Source organism: Peromyscus californicus, unplaced genomic scaffold (assembly GCF_007827085.1).
Source record: "Peromyscus californicus insignis strain IS unplaced genomic scaffold, ASM782708v3 Scaffold_2__1_contigs__length_46816999, whole genome shotgun sequence".
In the NCBI taxonomy this organism is placed as follows: domain Eukaryota; kingdom Metazoa; phylum Chordata; class Mammalia; order Rodentia; family Cricetidae; genus Peromyscus; species Peromyscus californicus.
Genome location: NW_026294540.1, coordinates 40,443,120 through 40,464,079, shown reverse-complemented (window position 1 = coordinate 40,464,079; position 20,960 = coordinate 40,443,120). Strand labels below are relative to the sequence as shown.

The window sequence follows — 20,960 nt, the reverse complement described above, 5'->3', positions numbered from 1 at the left end:
GAGTTCCAAGATAACCAGGGCTACATTGTGAGAGATACCACCCCCAAATGACACTGTCGGGCATACCTGTCTGTATAGTAGAGGTCAGCTCCTTGCCTCCTCCACACACAGTGCTCTCTAAAAGAAAACCCAGAGACAGAAAACCAAATGAGGAAAAAGCAAAACTCCAGTAAATATTTTTTCTTTTCTTTTATTTATTTGTTTGTTTCTTTTGGTTATTTGTTTTGTTGTTGTTGTTGTTGTTTGTGTTTTTGAGAAAGGGTCTCACTATGTAGCTCTGGCTATCCTGCCCCTGCCTCCCAAGTGCTGGGATTAAAGGCGCGTGCCACTACACCTGGCTTCCAGTAAATATTTTTATAGGTTTTCATGAAGGAGAGCACTTGATGATACTTAGAAAAAGATGTTTAAACAAGTAGCAAAAAAATACAAACTATAATAAATCATATTAAACTTGGCGGCCACAAAAAAGTTGGCGGGGGGGGGGGGGGAGGAGAGTATTTAAGGCATGGAAAAAATTACCCAGAGTAGCCTCAGTCAGTCTTTTTCCGCTGTTTATGGTGTTCAGATGGGACCAGAGGGATGGGAAGTAGCAAGGTTCAGAGCACTGTGAGGAGATGTGAGCAGCCAGACAGGCTCTCACTCCTCCTCAGCCATGATCTCAATCACCACAGACATGACTGCCAGTCATACCCCAGATCTTACATTTTCCAAAAGCCTCAACCACGCCGAGGCTCCAATTGCCTTGCCTCCTCCTTCCTCTCATGCTTCCATGGTGCTGAGGATGGAACTCACAGCCTTGGGCATGTCGGGAAGTGCTCCACCACCGAGCTGCACCCCCAAAACCTGCAACCTTCAAATCTACCAGCACGTCATTCATGTTTATTTTCCCTGTTTCTGGGATGCTTGCAATGCAAAGCCTGTGTTACCCCCATTTTACAGAGACAAACAGTGGTCAAAGGGTCTCAAGGACTTAGCCAAAGCCATGGGGAGAACGCAGTGAAGAACACGTAGTTCCTCTTATCTGGGCTTAAAATGCTGGCCTCACCCTGGACTCATCTCCTCCCATTCTTTAGCCAATAAAGCACCAATTCCTGCAGGCCATTCCTTCCCTTCCTCTCCCTGCATCCAGGCTTGTGTGTGTGGCCAGGGTGGGGGTGGGGGCTGAGTGTCAGCCTCACCACCCTTTGCCTGGATTTCAAGGAGGGAACCGGACTGCCCCATGCTGCTCTTTCCTCATTCCAGCCCATCCTGCCTTCTGCTAGACTAAACTGCCCTACATGCCACTTCCATGATGTCATTTCCACAGCCAAGTATCCGCAGGCCTCTCCTCCCGCGAGCCAGGCACAGAACCGTTCCCTCCCGAGACTTCAGAGTCCCTCCTTAATCAGCCAGTCACTCAGAACAGGAGTTTGGGAAACAGAGGTGACTCACCCACCCACGGAGGAATGTTCCGAGAGTGCAGATGAAGGAGCAGTTACGTCGCCCACCACGGCTGCCATGGGGTGGCTTTGGGTTTACGTTTTGTGTTTTGTTTTACATGACAAGCTGGTGGAGAAGGATAAACTAGTTGAGCATTCCTTCCAGCACAATGCTAACCAGCTAACCAGTTGGCCTCCTTAGCTTTTCTGTTGCTGTGGTAAAACACTGACCAAAGTCAACCTAGGGAGGAGAGGGTTTATCTAGCTGACAGGTCACAGTCTATCGCTGAGAGAAGCCGAGGCAGGAACTGGAGGCAGGAACTGAAGCAGAGCCCATGGGGGAGTTCTGCTCACTGGCTTGTTCAGCCTGCTTTCTTGTACAACCCGGCGCCATGTCCATCCTTAATCAAGAAAATGACAGTGACTTTGCCAGCTGGCATGCGAACATGGATGGGGAAAATCTCACGGGGCCCCAGCCCTAGATGAAGAGCTAAAGACAGAATTAGTCTAATTTCCCTAGGAATGAGCAACCTAATTGGTTTCCCGGCACAACTGGTCAGCCCTAAAAACATATATTTATGTGGACGGATTCAGTGGGTTGAATTTACATATTCATTCACTTACATATTCATGAAGTTATATATATATGTGTGTGTGTGTGTGTGTGTGTATGTGTGTGTGTGTGTGTGTGTGTGTGTGTGTGTGTGTGTGTGTAACAATAAACAAAAAAGATACGGAGTTGAGATGGAGTGGAATGAAGTAGGGAGACGTGGGAGGGGTTGTAATTCCAGCAGTCAGGAGGTGGAGGTAGAAGGATCGTGAGTTCAAGGCCAGCCTTGGCTACATAGCAAGAGCCTGTCTCCAGAAAAAAGGAAGGAAGGAAGAAAATAGGGAACAAACAAAAATAAGGCCCTGCTCCTTCCCAGGCCACCTGAGCCATTGAACTCTGTCCTCTTACTTGGAAAATTCTAATCCTGGCACCATGCCTCCCTCCCCCCTCACTCTGTCCCAGATTATTTCTATCAGCACATAAAAATGCTATAAACTTTTGCATCTTAAGAAAGAATTTCTGGGCTCAGCAGTTAAGAGCAGTTCGTGCTCTTCCAGAGGACCAGAGTTTGATTCCCAGGATCCACACCAGTCAGCTCAGAAACACCTGTGACTAGCTGCAAAGGATCTGGTGCCTCGGGTCTCCTTGGACATCTGCACTCATGTGCACATACATACCCCACCACACACACACACACACACACACACACACACACACACACACACACACACTTCAAAACAGAAAAATAAATCTGTTTGTAAAGTTCCTTTCTTGTACTGTAGAGGTGCCTTATTGGTTAGGAGCACTGGTTGCTCTTGCAGAGAACCCAAGTTGGGTACCCAGCTCCCACCTAGCAGCAGCTCATAACCATCTTCAACTGCAGCTGCAGGAAACTGAACACCCTACTTCTGGCCTCTCAAGGCACTGCACAGACGTGGTGCACGGACATGTGCAGGGGCAACACACTCACTCACATAGCATAAAAATAAATAAAATCTTAGCGTCTTCTCTAGCCACGCTGCTCTGTAGACACTTGCTAGAAAGGAAACTCCTCACTGTCTCCACTCGGTCACCCCACGGTCTCTTTCTATGACCTTGGTGGGGCTTTCTTCTCCACTTCATTAAAGCAGGCGGCGGTTAGCTTCCTTCCGCGGAGGCTCTCAGCACAGCTCGGCACTGTCGGTGAGAAAATGTCTTTTTGTTGGTTCTTGTCACCTCCTGAGCTCCCCCACCCCACCCCCACTTGGCCTCTTCCCTCTCCTGTTCTAAGGTCCCCAGGGCTCAGGCTGTAGACTTCACTCCTCCCTCTGGACCGACTGAGGCTGTGGTATTTGTTGCCCCCCCCCCCCCCCCCCCCCCCCCCCCCCCCCCCCCCCCCCCCCCCCCCCCCCCCCCCCGGACTGCAGCCTTCTCAGTGAGCACACACAGTTTCAAGTCCCGACCCCCTCCCCGTGCTCCAGGTAAATCCTCCCTTCGGATGCCAGTAGCCGTCTTGAACTTAAATGCATGGAAAACACCAGAATTCTTGACGGCCATCCCCTGTTCCACTCTCCTATATCTTTTCCATTCCCAGATACTCCGCACCCCAGTTGTCCACACCACTGACTTAGAAGCCAGCTAGCTCTTCATTGCCCATTCTCACACACCACACCCCAGTGCCTAAGCAAGCTGCCTTGTTCTCCAGACAAAAACCCCAAAGTCTCTCCCACCTGTGGCATTGGCACTCTAGTTCAAGCCTTTCCGGAGAAGACTCCCCAAACCAGCCACCCACTTTCCATGTCTGCCTGCTGCCCATGCCATCCAGTGACTAATGTCTTCTGTTTCGTTTTTTTTCTTGTGATGCCACGGAGGGGATCTAGAACCTCGCTCGTTTAAGGGAAGCACCCTAGCCTAGCACGGAGCTACATCCCCAGCTCATCCTACAGTGGGTTGTTTGGGCTTAGGGTGGTTTTGCTGAGTTGCTTGCTTGTGTTTCTGAAACAAGGCCATGTAGCGCAGGATGGCCTCAAGCTCACCGTGTAGCTGAGGCTAACCTTCAACTCCTAATCTTCCTGTCTCTACCTCTCAGCTCTCCAGTAGATTTAGTTATTTATTATTTTATATGTATGTATGTGGTTTTTGGTTTTTTTTGTTGTTGTTGTTTTGGTTTTTCCAGACAGAGGTTTCTCTGTGTAGCTTTGTGCCTTTCCTGGAACTCACTTGGTAGCCCAGGCTGGCCTCGAATTCACAGAGATCCACCTGTCTCTGCCTCCCGAGTGCTGGGATTAAAGGCGTGTGTATCCAGAAGAGGCCATGGGATCTCCTGGAACCGGAGTTACAGGCAGTTGTGAACTGCCTGATATGGGTATTGAGAATTGAACCCAGGCCCTCCGGAAGGGCAACAAGTGCTCTTAACTGCTGGGCCATCTCTCCAGCCCTCTGCCGCGGTTTTTGAGCAGTGGAGAACACAACAAACCCTAAATGCTTATGATGCCTGGGGGCAGGTGAGGCAGGATCTGGGCCCTGACCATTTCTCTCTTCTGCCTGCTTACGCACACTAGCCACAGGTCTTCTTCCTTCCCTCCCCCTCCTCCCCCTCCCCCCCTCCTCCTCCTCCTCCTCCCCCTCCTCCTCCTCCTCCTCCTCCTCCTCCTCCTCCTCCTCCTCCTCCTCTTTTTTAGACTTACTTATTTTATGTTCATGGGTGGTTGCCTGCATGTATGCACATGCATCATGTGCATGCCTGGCACCCACAGAGGTCAGAAGAAGGCATTGGCTCCCCTGTGTTGTGGATGGTTGGGAGCCACCCTGTGGGTGCTGGGAACCGAACCTGGGTCCTCTGCAAGAACAGCAGGTGCTCTTAAGCACCGAGCCATCTCTCAGCCCCTCGTGTCTTACACAGGTTCATTCCTGGCCCAGGGGCTGCCCATCTGCTACTCACGCTGCTTAGAACACTCTTTCCACCCCTTATAGGGCTGCTTCTTTCCAGCAGGTCTCTGCTCAGAGGTCACCTCCCAGAAGAGCTATCCCTGAACGCCTTAGATGGCCCTGTCTGCAGCAGCCTCCTCTGCCCCTCCTTCCCCCTGACCCTCTCAGTCAGTCCGCCTGCTCCATAGGCTTTATTGTAAACTTGAATGTGAAGCCTCTACAGCAAGGATGTGACTTGTTGGCCTGTTATGGTCTCACCAGTATCTAAAAGCCGCTGGTACATAAAAGAGGCTTTCATATGAATGAACAAATTACTTTTGAAAAAGTCTATTTTTGAAAAGGGGCAGGGGAATGCTCAGTGGTCGAGTGTTTGTGGAAATCTCTGGGTTTAATTGGGAAGGGAGACAGAGAAAAGACTAAAAAACAATGTGTAGGGGTATGAGGGCTGGTGTTTACCTGTTCTATCTATCTATCATCTATCTATCTATCTATCTATCTATCTATCTATCTATCTATCTGTCATTTCATTTATAGTATTCATGTGTGGTCAGGACAAGCACTCAGTACATGTTCACATCTACCTCTTGTCTCCCACCCTCCTTTCACACTTCACAGTCCTTCAGACTGCAGCTCAAGGGCCACCTCCCTCCTCCCCATGCAGCCTTCCTGAGATGCTTGCACTCTTGTGGGTTGTCTATTCCCCAGACGTGAACAGACAGGAGATTAATACCAAGTAAATACTTGGTGACAGTACTTGGTGTAGATGTCTGTGTCTCAAAGCCTTCCAGGGGGTCTGGAAATGCATGGGAGAAATTCCATCACCCCAGTCTGCGTAGTACTGAATATTAAGTACTTACATCTACTGAGCACTCACCACCACGATACGCATGAATTGAGTGGGAACTGCTTTCATTTTATATCAAGGCTGGGGAAAATAAAACATAGACCGAGTAAGTAATTTGCCGATAGTGCTAAGGTGGGGATTCAAACACAGCTAGCCCAAGCTCTTTACCTCCATGCTGTACCACATGACAAAGGACCTTAGTCCACAAATGTGCTGTGAGTTAAGCTGCTCATTCTTGGTCATATAGCCTAATACTGGGTCTCCATTTTCTCTGTGTGAGGGGACAGGACGGCACCTTCTGAGTGTTTGGAAGCATCAAGCTGTGGCGTGGGTGCTGCAGAGCTTGGCTCACGGAGGCGTGGGGCAGATGCTGGTTAGCCCAGCCAGGAGTGGGAGAAGGAGCCGCTCTGGGGTTAAGGGGAGCTCAGAACATCTTCTGGGAGCCTAGGATAGGAAGGCACCAGGCTTCATGCGGGCTGTTTGTGTTTGTCCTCCAGACCTGCTAATCTAAACATCTCTCGCTCCCCAGGAATTATTTTAGGACCGGGAAACAGCACACTGTTTATTGAAAGAGTCACAGAAGAGGATGAAGGTGTCTATAGGTGCAGGGCGGCCAACCAGAAGGGAGCCGTGGAAAGCGCAGCCTACCTCACCGTGCAAGGTAAACAGCTGGCAGATCCGACACCTGTTTCCCTGTTGGCTTAACCTCCCACCTCCTGGTCTCCTCCGGCCGCCCAGTGGGTCCTTTCCTGCCGCTTTCTCTGTTCTGGACACTGCTGACCCTCTGTCTGCAGGCAGCGGTTGGCTGTCCTCGGGAGCCCCAGGCCAGCATTCTCAGCAAGGGAAGTACTTCCGGGAAGAAGGGAGCCTGGTGTGCTCCTGACACAGCGGCCAATGTGACTCACAATGCCCCAAGGGGTCCACATCTGTGAGAAATAAGGCCGGGAAGAAAGGAAATGGGGGGCGGGGGGCACCTATTGAAATTGTTCATCCCCACCCTCTTTTCTGAGTCCTAGAAATTAGACATGAGTTACTTTTTCCTCAGCTGGTTTTTAACATGAGGAGACACAAAAAATTCTCAGACGCAAGGCATACAGAATGCAAGGCATACAGAATGGCTCACACCTCAGAGACGACCCTAGGCGCTTCCTGGGCCCCAGACAGTGTGTCGCAGAGCAAAGCATAAAGTAGCTGGGCCCAACTCTGACTACAGCCATGTGGCTTCCGTTTGGAAGACAGTCTCAACCCAGGCTTCAGTTTTCCCACGCTAAGCACCTTCCCAACCCTAGCGTTTACAGCCTCGGAGCATTGCGCATGCGCGCCTCTTAGAGCTCACCCATCGGTGGCATCCTGAGATTCGACGTGAGAAGATGGGATTGGTTCTGTGGCCGTTCCACAGTGCTCAGCGGTGTGTATGAGAGCGGGTGGGTGCTTCTGGGGACAAGCCAAGAAGGAAGAAAGGCTGAAACTATCCTACCACAAATCCTTACTTCCAAAAAGAGGGCTGTGTTCCCCAAACAGCCCGAGGAATGAGTGGTCGTACGTCTCCCAAATCCTCCTTGTTTTACAATGGTCCTTCCAACTCTGCCACACACCAAGAGAAACGAAGCAAGCATCTCACTTGAACAGCCCCTTTCTCCAATGTCTGCTGCTCTGTCTTTGGCGTGGACCTCAGGTGTCACCACTGCAGCCGCTCCAGCGGGCCAGGGAAAAGCAGAAAACAGGAGGTGCCCCTCAGCCTCGCTTGAGTTCGGAAGCCCCCAGAGGCAGGAAGCAGTAACTTGACTCTCGGTTACTCAGGCAGGGACAGCCCTGATGAAGAAAGTTCCCTTTCTTCTGAGACTCACCTCAGCCCACCACACGCCTGCTTCGCCTTGCTGAGTACCTGTTCCCATGTTCTCTAGTGGGCAATACTGTCAGCGGGGGCTGCGGGAGACCCTGATGTGAAGTAGGAGTGTCCACGCCAGTTGTAAATCTTCCTTCTTTTGCCAGGATAGCCTGGACTTCCCAGGAGCCAGGTCACTTGGCCTTGGCTTTACAGCATCTGTGACCCCAGCATTCACCAGTGACTGCTCTCCAAAGCCCCACCGATGGTGAGGTTTTGGGGATGCCGGTGTCAGCTCCGTATAAGGATAGAATTTGAAATAGAGAGCAGTTTGCAAGTTGACAGTACATGCATCTCAGAGAAGCCCACACATATGAGTTAGGTCCAGTTTCTTGAAGTACTCTGGGCTCCCTGAATTAATGTGACCACATGATGCTGTTCAGAGCAGTTGACCACGGTTATCTGCAGCTCACTTGATAATTGAAATTGGATTCTCGCCCTTGAACGCATGACTCATGTCACTGAGGGGCACTGAAGCATCTCTGAGCTTCAGACGTGGTTTCCTGGTATACTCCTATCTTGTCCATTTGAGTTTAGGAAATCTGGGCACATGGGTTGTGTCTGTGGCTATGTTTAACAGATTTTAAAGAGGTTCAGGAATCCGTCAGGAAGGAAACGGTCTGCTCATTTTATTTCCTTTAAAAAAGGAGTCTTATACTCAGAGATAAAACAATGTGTTATTTTTGTATCTGAAAAGGATAAATGGACTGTGGAGTCAAAGTGGCTTCTTTAAATAATCCCAGGTTTTGTTTGGTTTGGACTGGACCTTGAGCACATGCGGAGCCCCCCCACCCCCACCCCCGGGAAAGGTGTCCATTGTCAAGACCACAGTAAAAGTGTCAGCAATCCAGATCATTTCTGAAATGCACGTATTTGGCCCACTTGTATCCAAAGACTTAACTGAGCTCTGACGCTTCTCCTTGAGGCTGATGACTACGCTCTGCGCAAGAACTTGCCTTACAACAGACTTGGGCATCACTGTACGTTAGCGGTGTTCGTAATGACACAGGACAGAGCAGCTCAGAGAATGACTGCCATTAGAAGCATCTGCTGAAGATGACTGGATAGCTTGAGAGAAGGCGCAAAGAGGGCCCAGCTAGATGCTGGCCACGGCATCCCAGATGCAAACAGGAGTCACGGCAGCTGCACGCTCACATCTGCTCGAGAAAGGACCCGCGCAGTGAGAAGCCTGCTCCACAGTCCCTAATTAGATCCCGAGGTTTAAGAATAAAAACAGCTCAAAACAAACCTAGCACGCATCTCTGTGTTCTACACTGTAGTCAGCATCCCCCCCCCTCCCCACCAGGTCTTTTGATGTGCAGCCTGCCCCCCCACACACACCTGTCCTCCTGAATGCTAAACTAACTTGGCCCTTCATGTTTCTCTTCTCATAGATGCTGGCAATTTTCAGGGGTGTCCCAAGTAACAACGCATGCTCAGAATAGATGAATTACCTGTTACTAATTGCACATGGCAACTTAAGGGCCCTAAATACACACACCTCTTTTTTTTTTTTTTAAACTTTCAACTCCAAACTATAGGATAAACCTCACCTTAGCAGAGAATTTAAAAAATGGTACCAAAGTTCAGTTAAGGTGAATTAAGATCTTTGTAGATAGTTCTTGAAGCAAAATAACTAGACTTCAAACATAGCCATCTCGTTTCTTCCCATGGAGACCAGGGAACAAGAATCTACACAGGTTATCCCAGACAGAGATGGTAGCTTCATTAACTGGTGTTAGGCCCTGGGAAGACTTGGACCTGTCAATTATACCTTGTTTTATCAAGCACATGATACACTGTGTTAAGCAAGCATACATAAACTAGTCTACTTAATTTTTTTATTATTATGTTTATGGGTGGTTCATCTATATGTACAAACGTGCATCATATGCCTGCAATGCTTGCAGAGGCCAGAAGAGGGCATCAGAGACCCTGGAATTGGAGGTGCAGAGGGTTGTGAGTCAACAAGTAGGTGCTGGGAATCGAACCCAGGTCCTCTAGAAGAGCAGCCAGTGTTCTTAACCACCAAACCATCTTTCCATCCCCTCGCCCCACTCTTTGCTTAAATTTTGCAGCAATCCTGTGTGAAAGTCTGGTTGTTGAAAATAAGAATCTAGTAAGACCCACAGAGAGGTCAAATAACATCCCAGGGCCAGCAGGCTAGGCTTAAGAGAGGGAGCTAAGAATCGGGAATGCCTGAGTCCCTCTCTGCTGCTGTGCCTCATGTCACATGGTGAGTGGGAGCCGTCTCAGCAGCAGGGTGTCTCTGTTTCAGGAGCTGAGTCACTTGTCGGGGGGATCTCCTCTGTTCCTAGTATTTCCGTTCCTGTCGTATAAAGTGGGAGTGTGAATTGCGGTTGACTGGCTTTTCCAGGGCTGTTACAGGATGAAGAGACAGTGTCATGACAAAATCGGAAGTGTTAGCTATTATTAGTGTTGGTTCATGTGGTCCTCTACTCCAGCAGAGCTTTCAGCCTCACATATGTGAGTCACCCAGATGGTGTCCCAAACCACAGCATTCCTGTTTGCCTTGAGGACTAGCTTGTTGTGATAAAAACGAATTACCGAGAAAAATGTTACAAATTGCAATTTTAGTTGTTTGTTTTTTAATTGCTCTCAAAAAGGTACTTCAAATTTAATTCAAGTATAGCAGATCTACATATCACAGTCCTGAAGAAAAGATCCAAATTGGTCTCTACAGGTTCTTAAAAAGCATCAAAAACCGTTACAAAGATCTACAGGCCAGTTGTACTATTCCAGGAAGTGACAGGGAAGCCACGTTAAACTCGAGGCAGATGATGGCACTTGTGTTGAACTTGTTAGAATGTGGCCTAGTCTTTCCTCATACATATGGGTCTTTACTGACTTTCTCTGGGCCTGAGGTAAAAACACAAAAGGAACATATTTCTGCTACATTATTTGTGACTTCAAATTAACAGTAGACTTCAAAATAACAGTAGACAGCTAGTTCATCTAACCCACACTGTGGGGTCAGGTAGAGCCTTATGAGAAGGCATTTACTCTAAAAGATGCCAGGCAATTGTGCTACAATCTGGTTTGTTTCAGGCAGAAAAGGCAAGCTATGTATGATGCGTGGGGTGTGCCTGACAGAAAAGAAGCAAAGCAAAACCAAACCAAACCCAACTGTCTTGCACTTGAGGTCCAAAAAGTGATGAGGGAAAATAAAATTTTATTTATTTATTTTTATTTTACTAAGTATGTGTGTGTGCTCATGCTTTACCTGTGTATACATCTGTGTACTGTGTGTGTGCATGGTACCCGAGGAGGCCAGAAGAGGGTGTCGGATCCCCTGGAACTGGAGTCACAGATGGTTGTGAGCTGTGGTGCTGGGAATTGAACCCGGGTCCTCTGCAAGAGCAACAAGTGCTCTTAACTGCTGAGCCATCCCTCCAGCCCATAAAACCGTGTTTAAAGGTTTAAAGGGGTTGAGAGAAGGGGAGAGAGAGGGAGGAAGTTTCAAACCATACTTAACAGCAGTTTGCACATTCACCCATTATCTTCATTTTTTAAAAGAAACTGAGGCTTCGGTCTGCCACACAGCTGCCCACAGGCTCACACAAGGCATCTTCCCAATTCCTGATGGCACACTCCCCCCCCCCCCACCCCCCCACCCCCACCCCCAGTGTAGTTGAAAGTTTTCTCTGGTCCTGCCCAGCCACGCAGTCTGGACAAATCTCTCCCACCTGCCATCCTGCAGCCACTTATAAAATAATCACTCAGAGGCTTAATATTATTTACAAACTATATGACCTATGGAAGGCCTCTTGCTAGCTAGCTCTTACATCTTAAATTAATCTATTTCTATTAATCTATGTTTTGCCACGTGTTCCATGGCTTTACCAGTCTGCTGGCATGTTGCTCCTTGGGCAGCAGGCTGGCATCTCTCTGCCTCTGCCTTTCTTCTTCCTGTCTCTCTCTCTCTTGGATTTCCTGCCTGACTATAACCTGACTCGCCATAGGCCAATCATAGCAACACATATTCACAGTCTACAGAAAGACATCCCACAGCACCCGGGGGCAGGGTAGGCTCTGGGGCCAAATCTCTCTGGTGATTTCCTTCTTGGAACTCACCTGTTACTATATTCTTTGAGCTGAGCTGCTGGCTCTGCTGCCTGAGGCGCTCCACACAGAACCACATGCCAGGCCAGTGTGTGGGTGCCTAGCTACTGCGAAAACATCTGAACCTTCTCTGAGGTTGGCCTACCCAGCTGAAGCCTGCCCTGGTAATTGTCCTGCAAAGGTGGCTGCCAGTGTGTGCAGCCCAGACTGTGCAAAAGGGCTGCCATCACCACTAGAAAGGATCAAGACACCATGCCATGAAGACTCTTGGCAAGATATACCACCCCTCAGAATCCAGACTAGCTGCTAAGTGGTACCCAGAGGGATGACAGGAAGCCCGGGAAGGCAACAACATTTGTCTGTGCAAGAGAGTGGGAATGGATAGCAAGGGGCTCCGTTATCCAATGCTCTTGGTCACCTTCTCATCAACATCCCGAGGAAAAACAGTCGTGGACTGCATCCTTGTACACACATTTGATGGGACCGATGTTCCTGAGACCAGCACTCACTCCTAACGCATAGCAAGTCTCATCCACATTGCCTCTGGCCCTGAGCAACTAGGCTGTTTTGTGTACTGAACTAATCGCCTATCACCAGCCAGTTGAAGATGGGTTCAGCCAGGCTAGTGTGTAGGGAAAGCACCCAAGAGGTTCATCAGCCTGCCAGCCAAAGCCTGCCCTGGCAGCTCTTTAGGAGAGAGACAGAACTATCAGATGAGGCCACAGACGCCACGGTGTGTGTGGTAAAGGGCTAAGATGAATACTAGCCAGCAGTGAGAACTATTGTTAGAGCCTAATGGACATCCTTCTTAAAGGTATTCTAGGGGTTGGGGATTTAGCTCAGTGGTAGAACACTTACCTAGCAAGTGCAAGGCCCTGGGTTCGGTCCTCAGCTCCGGGGGGGGGGGGGGGGGGGGGGGGGAGGTATTCTAGTGAGTTGGTCCTTAAATACATGTTTACACACAACTCGTCCCATTGACAGGAACTTTGCTTGAGTAAGGATTATGGAATTAGACTTGGGGGCCAGCTTCCTATCACACGGAATGTGGTGGGAACGTTCCCCCAGACAGAGAGGGCCACTCACTTCACATTCCATTTGAGGAGTGTGTGCAAAGCCCCCCGTGAAGACAGTGACTTCAGTAACTGTGGCTGTCGGAGGCCACTGCAGGCTGCCTTCAGAAGGTTCCAGTCTTACCACAGAACTTATTTGCAGCATAAGCAAGTGTGTGTGTGTGTGTGTGTGTGTGTGTGTGTGTGTGTGTGTGTGTATGTGTGTGTGTGTGTGTGTGTGTGTGTGTGTGTGTGTGTGTGTGCAGTTGAATAAATCCATACTCACAGGAACTTTGGCTTACCATTTTTCCACTCTGAGGATGTATAGTGAGACTGAAGGACAAAAGAAGATATAAGACCTGAGCATTTAAATTTTTAAATTAATTTTTAAAATTGGGAGCGAGGCTAGAAAGACGGCTCAGCAGTTAAGAGCATTGGCTGCTCTTGCAGAGGACCTGGTTCGGTTCCCAGCATCCACATGCTCAAGGTGGCTCACAACCATCTATAACTCCATTTCCAGAGGATCCAAATGCCCTCTTCTGGCCTCCACAGACGCTGGCACATATGCATACATGCAGGCAAAATACCCATGACATAAAATAAAAGTAAACCAGTCTGTTTAGAAAAAAGAATGGCAGCGTTAGGCCCAGAAGCCAGGGCCTTCTCATGCAAAGCACATGCCTCCACTGCCCTACACTGCCAGCTCACCATTTGAACTTTATCCTGACAGTCATAGAGGGCACTCGTTGGCACCCACTGACTGAGGCAGACGAATGACAGGATTGACTCTATGGCCTGGAAAGGAGTGGGGGGGACTGGAGACACGCAAGGCTGGGTAGATGAGAACTGAAGAGGTCCCCTAGGCAGTGATAACGGAGTGAGAGAGACGTCACACCTTCACAAGCAGAAAGCAGAGCAGGTAGGACAGAGAACGTTCCCTCTCCGAAGCGATTAACAGGCTCCCGTAAAGGCTCAGAAGACATGAGGGGAGGAGGAAGGGACGATACCCTTAGACACGGCGGTTGAGCACTGGACTCGGATCAGCTGGGTTAAAACCACAGCCCCACCACTCACAGGCAAGAGGCTTCATCTCTCAGCACCCTCAACTTCCTCATTCAAGAGCGGGGAAAATGCAGCTCAGGGGATTGATTGGCCGGAGTCTTGGTCTTTAGAAGAGTCCCCAGAGCAGAAGCCTCTCAGCCAGCTCTGTCGCTCACAGGTTTCCGGAGTGCACACTTGCTGTAACCCTTGCAGGACACCTTTGCCTGCAGCCTTGCCCTCGGGGCATGCATCACACAAATGCTCAGAGCCCGTGGTGCTCCGGTCCCAGCCTGTGCTTCCTATCATACCCCATCTACACCGTCACATGAGCATATGGGTTTATGCAGCTATGCGCATGTGCATGGATTACGCGATGGCGCAAGGCGAACCTATTACGTAGGATGTAAGGCCCTGGGATGACTAAGCATCTTGCCTGGCTACTGGACAGAGCATGTGCAGTCATGTAGCTGGGGGAGTGGCTAGGAATTCTAACGGTTATAGCGGCACATGCCTATAATCTCCACTTTGAGAGGTGGGGGGCAGGAAGGTCATAGTCATCCTTGGTGATGCACGTGAGTTTGAGGCCCGCTTGGCATACATGTGTGAGAGACCCTGTTTCAAAGGACAAAAAACAAAGTCAGGCCAATGTCCTCGTGTTTGCTGTGAGACAGCTGCTTTGGCTCACTGGGATTCTTGAATGTTCCGACTCTCCAGCACCTACCGTTGCTGTAGCAGAACTGAGTTGAACTCAGACAGAGAACCCCACAGTGAGGTACTGATGTCTGAAGCTGTGATACCGCTGCCGTGTATCCATGCGGTGGGTGTGAACACACCATACTTGTAAGTGACCAGTGACTGACCAGCAGACCCTCCCGCCATGCCTAGGAAGAACGAGTCTCACCCAGCCTTGGCCTAACTTCCTCTGTCAAATCAAAGGAGAGAGTGCCTCTTCAGAACTCCCAGGGACTTGCCCACTGGAATCTTTAGGAGGGAACCCTGCTCGGCCCAGTGGGCTCTTCCCTTACTGAGTGTAAGCTGCTCGCTTCGGGAGGCATCACTTGACCGCTCCGGTCTCTCCCTGGGAGGACACTGCTCAGCTTTTGCACTCTCTTTTTTAAAAAATAATTTATTTAACTTTATTTTTTTGTACATTGGTGTGAAGGTGTCAGATCCCCTGGAACGAGAGCTACAGACAGTTGTGAGCCACCATGTGGGTGCTGGGAATTGAACCCGGGTCCTCTGGAAGAGCAGCCAGTGCTCTTATCCACAGAACCATCTCTCCAGCCCCAGCTTTTGCACTCTTAACCCTGGAATGGATGTGACCGGGAAGGCCCACGGTCTCCTCTTCCCTTTCAGCCGCTGCTGAGGTCAGAGCCCCAGACACGGGGGACAGGACTGGGGGTCGTTCAGAGTGGCTGCCCCAGGAGAAGCAGGCGGGCAGTCGTGACTGTCCTTGAGTTTTATTTTTATTTTCAATGTCAGCTTTGAAGAATTTCGTGAGTCCCAAAGGGGCCCTTTTATGTCTTTTTTTTTTTCCTTTAGAATTTCCTCTAAAACCAATCAGGGAGGTTTAACATATTCCATATTTAGCAATTTAATGATCCCCCCTGCCCCCCCCCTTAATTTCCCTCCATCTTTACTTTCTCCTCTGATGTTTAATTAAGCGTTTCTGAGAACACCATTTACAAACAGCAGAATTTCCAGAAAGTCCTCTAGGTGTGAGTTCATGGCGTGCCTTAGAAGATAAGACTTGTGTGCTCTGGCAGATGCCCAGCTAGAGCGAGCGGAGGAACCGCATCTGAGGGTTTCCTTGGTTTCTTTGTATTAGCATCTCTGTGATTTTCCTCTCTCTAGGATCCTCAGACAAGTCAAACCTGGAGCTGATCACTCTCACGTGCACCTGCGTGGCTGCGACTCTCTTCTGGCTCCTTTTAACGCTCTTCATCCGGAAACTGAAACGGGTAAGAATGCAGAAGAAAAGATGACTAAGGCATGCAACCCCCCCACCCCACCCCACCCCCACCCCCGCCCCATGTGAGCATGTCCATCCACGTCATCCTTGTTCGGTCTCACTTAGGCAGCCATGTTGTTGACCTATCATAACGAGAGCTACTGTCACGGGGGTCTCTTCCCTAAACGAAGAACTCTGGGCCGCTAAGGAGTGCTGAGGGGAGAATTAGCCTCTCCCAGGGATGACACCCTAGCTGCTTATCCATTACCAAGTGGTCAGTCCTGAAGTCACATACAGACAAGCAACACTAAACAGACTCAGCAGGTCATATTTACTCAGGGAGTTCGAGGCCAGCCTGGCCCACGAAGTGAGTTCCAGGACAGCCAGGGAGACACAGAGAGACCCTGTCTCAACGCCCCTCCCCCTAGAGAAAGGGAAGAAATCAAAGGGTGAGTGAAATGAAGACCCACGTCTGACCTGGCTCTGCTCTATTTCCCATGAGCCTGTGTGGTGCAGGGCGTGAGCCCGGGTCCCGGGCCCTCTGGGGACCTTGGAGAGCAGCTGCTACTGTGTGCAGTCTGGAAGGAGACTGATTGGACTCCAGCACACAGCCAAATGTCACACTGTGACTCTGCATTAGGTGTAAGGATAGCAGAGCGAACCTGGACATGGTGGTACACACCTGCAATCCCAGCACCCAGGAGGCAGAAGCAGGAGGATTGCAAGTTTGAGACCAGCCTGGACAACTTAATGAGACCCTGTTTCAGAAAAGGGAAGGGAGGGGAAGAAAGGGGAGGGGAGGGGAAGGGAAGGGAGGGAAGGGAATGGCTAACCAAAATGTGTAAGAGGGGTGTAGACTGAGGAGGAAACAGTGGTAGAGGGAGCAGGGGCTTCTACGCACACAGCCCACAGAGCAGCTGTGAGGAGCTGGGACTGCTGAGGCAAGGCCAGCATAGGGCTGCTAAGTCCAGCTGGGCAGGGCCTTGGAGGAGGCAATGCAAAGAAGCGGGTGGTCTGCCAGCCGAAGGCTTTGGCTAGGGCCGAGGAGGAGGAGGAGGAGGAGGAAGAGGAGGAGGAGGAGGAGTATTAAGTGAGGTGTGGTAAGAAGAAGCTGCTACTCCAGTTAGGGGAGGGGGTGGGGCGTATTTTTTCTGGTCTTGAAGACCAGATCCAGCGAGAGTCGACCCCCAAGCACATAGGAAATGGAGTAAGTGGTGTAAGGAAGAAGCTTGCAACCCGCTGGAGGGTTAAGAGTTGAGAGATCTTTAGGAGGGAGTATCAACAGGACTTCAGGAAGGCTGGGTTTCGGCTTTTTCTTTTCTTTTTTTCTTTTTTGTTTTTTGTTTTTGTTTTTGTTTTTGTTTTGTTTTGTTTTGTTTTTGAGACAGGGTTTCACTGTGTAGCACTGTGAACTCACTACATAGCCCAGGCTGGCCTTGAACTCACAGAGGTCCTGCTGCCTCTGCCTCCCCAGTGCTGGGATTAAAGGCGTGCGCCACCACCACCCAATCGTTTCTGCATTTTTCTAGAGATTCTCCTTCATGGTTGTCCCAGGTCTTGTGAGAAACACCTTGTACAGGGTCTCCGTTCATCCTATCAAAATGTCAAAGAGGGAGATGTATTATTATTCCCATTTGAATGAGGGAAACTGAGGTTCCCTGAGGTAAAGACATGGGTCCAAATGTCACGACAGGAGTCTAGTTTCGAGCACGGGCTGTTGGACCTCTGACTGATACTCAAAATCTTAAGGCACGCATGCTTGGTAGTTGGAATTGGGAGAGGTGGCTGGCGGCAGCCTTCCATGTCCACAAGGACATCAGGCTTTTGGCGCATGGAATCTTTGGTTTTGAGACCTGATGAGGCCCCTGCTTTAGAAGCAAACAATAGTTTTATCTTTCTTTTTTTCTCCTCCCCTGGACCGAACCCAGGGCCTGGCGCTTGCTAGGCGAGCGCTCTACCACTGAGCTAAATACCCAACCCCAAACAACAGTTTTCAAGGAGAGAATACATCTCCTGGGGGAATACTTGCAAAAAAGCATACTTGCTGAATCTGCAGTGGAGGCACAAAACCAGAGTAGCCCAAGGGACGGACACGGAAGGAGAAAAGAAAGCTAAGGGGAGACCAGTGCTAAGGTAGACTCTGAAGAGTGTAACCGGAAGGAATGACCGGAAACAAACACTCTACCCTGCCCCCTTCTCCTCCCCTCGCTGAGCAACAGTCATCTTACCCAGCAAGACCTTACTGGACAAGGATGGAAAGATTTAGAACAGATAGGTTTAAGAGGGCTCCTACACTCCCAAGACTCCACAAGGGAGGGAGCAAGAGATCATCTACAATTTGACTGGAGGAGGCAAAGGTGAACAAGGAGTCTAAATCAGATGCATGTCCGCATGGTTCCTCTAACCACTGTGCTAATTCCTCATTGATAAAGAATGGATCTCATCTCCTCGTCCCCACCCAGTAGAGCCAGTGGTAGAACAATGGCCAACGTGTACTGATGCTTGCCAGAAGCCAGGTCCTGTTCTAACAGGTTGGTCAATCGCTTGACATCCATAGCAACCCTCTCAGGCAAGTACAATTACAACCACCATTTCCCCGAGAAGCAAAACTAGGTTTAGGCGAGTTAAGCAGCTTGCCCGGGAGGTCGTTTGGCTGTGCACAAGTCGAAGCGTGGCTCAGATCCAGGCTCAGATCCAGACTCAGATCCAGGCAGCTGTCCTCCCTGCCAAGTGCCGAGTGGCTGCTAGGTGCTAGTGTCAATTAAAAGAGCAAATATTTGTCACCTCGTCCGCTGCCAACATACTTCCCTCACAGGTCTGTGCAGTGTTCGCAGGAGCCACAGGGGACAAGCTCTTCCTTCGCCTGTTCTCTTGTCCCACTCCACATCCTTGACACCTCCCCATACTGCAGAAACCCAAGGTGTCCCCTGCTAGGTTCCAGCTGTCACATGCCTTAGAGTGGTTGCCTTGGAGATAGTCAATGTGAAAGAGTTAGTCATCCAAATTATACCAGCAGCTTCTTCCCTGAGCGCCCAGCACCTGTAATAGCTCCTTATCTTTTGACATTTTACCCTTTATGGGAGGCTGAGCAGACTTTCTGCCCTGAGGTATTTGTCCCACATTCTAATGATAACTTTTGTAAGGAGAATGATTGCAAGCAAGTGATGGATGGGGTGAGCTGCGGCTGCCTGGGGCAGGGTGAGTAAGGGCTGAGGATGAATGAAGTGGGGTGTGAAGGGGTGTGTATGGAAAGGCAGTCTTCCCCGCTTCATGCTTCATCTTGGCTAGGGGAAAAAAAAAAAACTGCAAAAGAGGCGGCCAATCTCATTTCAACAAAGTTTATGTGCCTTTGAGGCAAGGGTTGTATGAGAAACTCATCCTTCCTGTCCCACCCAAGTCTGCCCACAGAAACTCAGCCATGAGCCCTGGAAATGTGTCCATTAACAGGAAATGAACCTGCTGATAGGCTGTAGCTGTCCATCTACTCATCTGGGATCTGCTACTATGGCTACTCTCTGGGTCTGACTTGTATTTCCAAGAAGTCAAGTTCACAGCACACACTTGGCTTATGAATGTGACATCTGAGCAATGCCCTAAGGAACTCAAGATGTGTCTGCATTTACTCCTCAGCCTTTGAAATTGCCAGCCTCTATTTCTGAGAATAGAAAGGACTTTGCAGGGCTGGAGAGATGGCTCAGCAGTAAAGAGCACTGGCTGCTATTGCAGAGGACCTGGGCTTGGCCTGGGCTTTCGAAACCTCAAAGCCACCCCCAGTGACACACCTCCTCCCACAAAGCCACACCTAATCCTTCCTAAACAGTCCACCAACTGGGAACCAAATATTCAAATATATGAGCTTATGGAGGCCATGCACATCCAGACCACCACAGTGTGTGTATAGGAAGACCCTCTGTACTTGGCCGGATGATGCAAAGTATTGTAAAGTGAAAAACCGGGGTTTTAAAGTTGTTTGTTTTCTTCTGAGTGACTTTGGGGGGGTCTCTCTATTCCTCAGTCATCTTCTGAAGTAAAAACAGACTACCTGTCAATCATAATGGACCCAGATGAAGTCCCCCTGGATGAGCAGTGTGAACGGCTGCCCTATGATGCCAGCAAATGGGAGTTTGCCCGGGAGAGACTTAAACTAGGTAAGGTATTTTGTCTGGCAGATTCACAAGCCTATCAGAACAACCTATTCCGTGCAAAACACTTGTCTGGAGAAGAGCAACAGAAAGCTGAACTTCACCGTCTACCCTCCAGCTGCCCACCTTCCAGCTGGGGTCATGGACCAGAGTGACCGTGAGCTGTCGCTGAGACAACAGGACAAGGCAGCACGAAGTGCCCTTGTGTTCATTCGGTACTTACTAAGCACTGGTACCCTGTGTCATTCAGTAGTTACTAAGCACTGGCACCCTGTGTCATTCAGTAGTTACTAAGCACTGGCACCCCTGTGTCATTTGGTAGTTACTAAGCACTGGCACCCTGTGTAATTCGGTATTTACTAAGCACTGGCACTCTGTCATTCGGTAGTTACTAAGCACTGGCACCCTGTGTCATTCAGTACTTACTAAGCACCGGGTCTGAGCAGCAGGTGCCAGCATAAGCCCTAGAGATGCCAAGATGTTTGAATCTCTTCCTGCCAAGCTTAGTCTCCAGCTCATAGGTAAATGCAGGAGGGGAAGAGCGCCTACGGCTTACACCAGGCACTCTTTTTTTGTTTGTTTGGTTTTTTGTTTTTTTCAGACAGAGTTTCTCTGTGTAGCTTTTGGAGCCTGTCCTGGATCTCGCTCTGTAGACCAGGCTGGCCTCGAACTCACAGAGATCCGCCTGGCTCTGTCTCCCGAGTGCTGGGACTAAAGGCGTGTGCCACCACCACCTGGCAAGCCCAGGCACTCTTAACTAGCTGAAACTACTGGGGACTAAACATGTTGCCTACAACACAGTTCAGAAGAGGGTGAGGCTCAGTTGACTCACGTTCTCTGTGCACATTCACATGTTGTAAGATGTCCTGTGGCTTTCCTGGTGTGTTGTGGTCCAACCCTCAGGGATCACTGAGGTTTCACTTTTGAAAAGCAGGGATGTATTTTCCAGGTAGGGCAGATGTTGTAAACAGCAGGCCCCTGTGCTTACTTACCCCCGGTTCCTCCGGCTCAGACGTCACAATGCGTATTCATCTCCCGCTTTGGCGCTGCAAAACAATCAGAGCCTCACTTACCCCTGCCCAAAACGTTT

General features: G+C 49.7%; 1 protein-coding gene across 1 annotated transcript in view; it reads left to right on the top strand.

The window, feature by feature from the left end:
• Positions 1 to 20,960, top strand: part of Flt1 (fms related receptor tyrosine kinase 1) — a 168,350-nt gene that overhangs the window by 105,660 nt on the left and 41,730 nt on the right. The window contains 3 exon segments of the mRNA XM_052754536.1: positions 6,249 to 6,380; positions 15,632 to 15,738; positions 19,744 to 19,876. Coding sequence (XP_052610496.1) covers positions 6,249 to 6,380; positions 15,632 to 15,738; positions 19,744 to 19,876 — 372 coding nt within the window.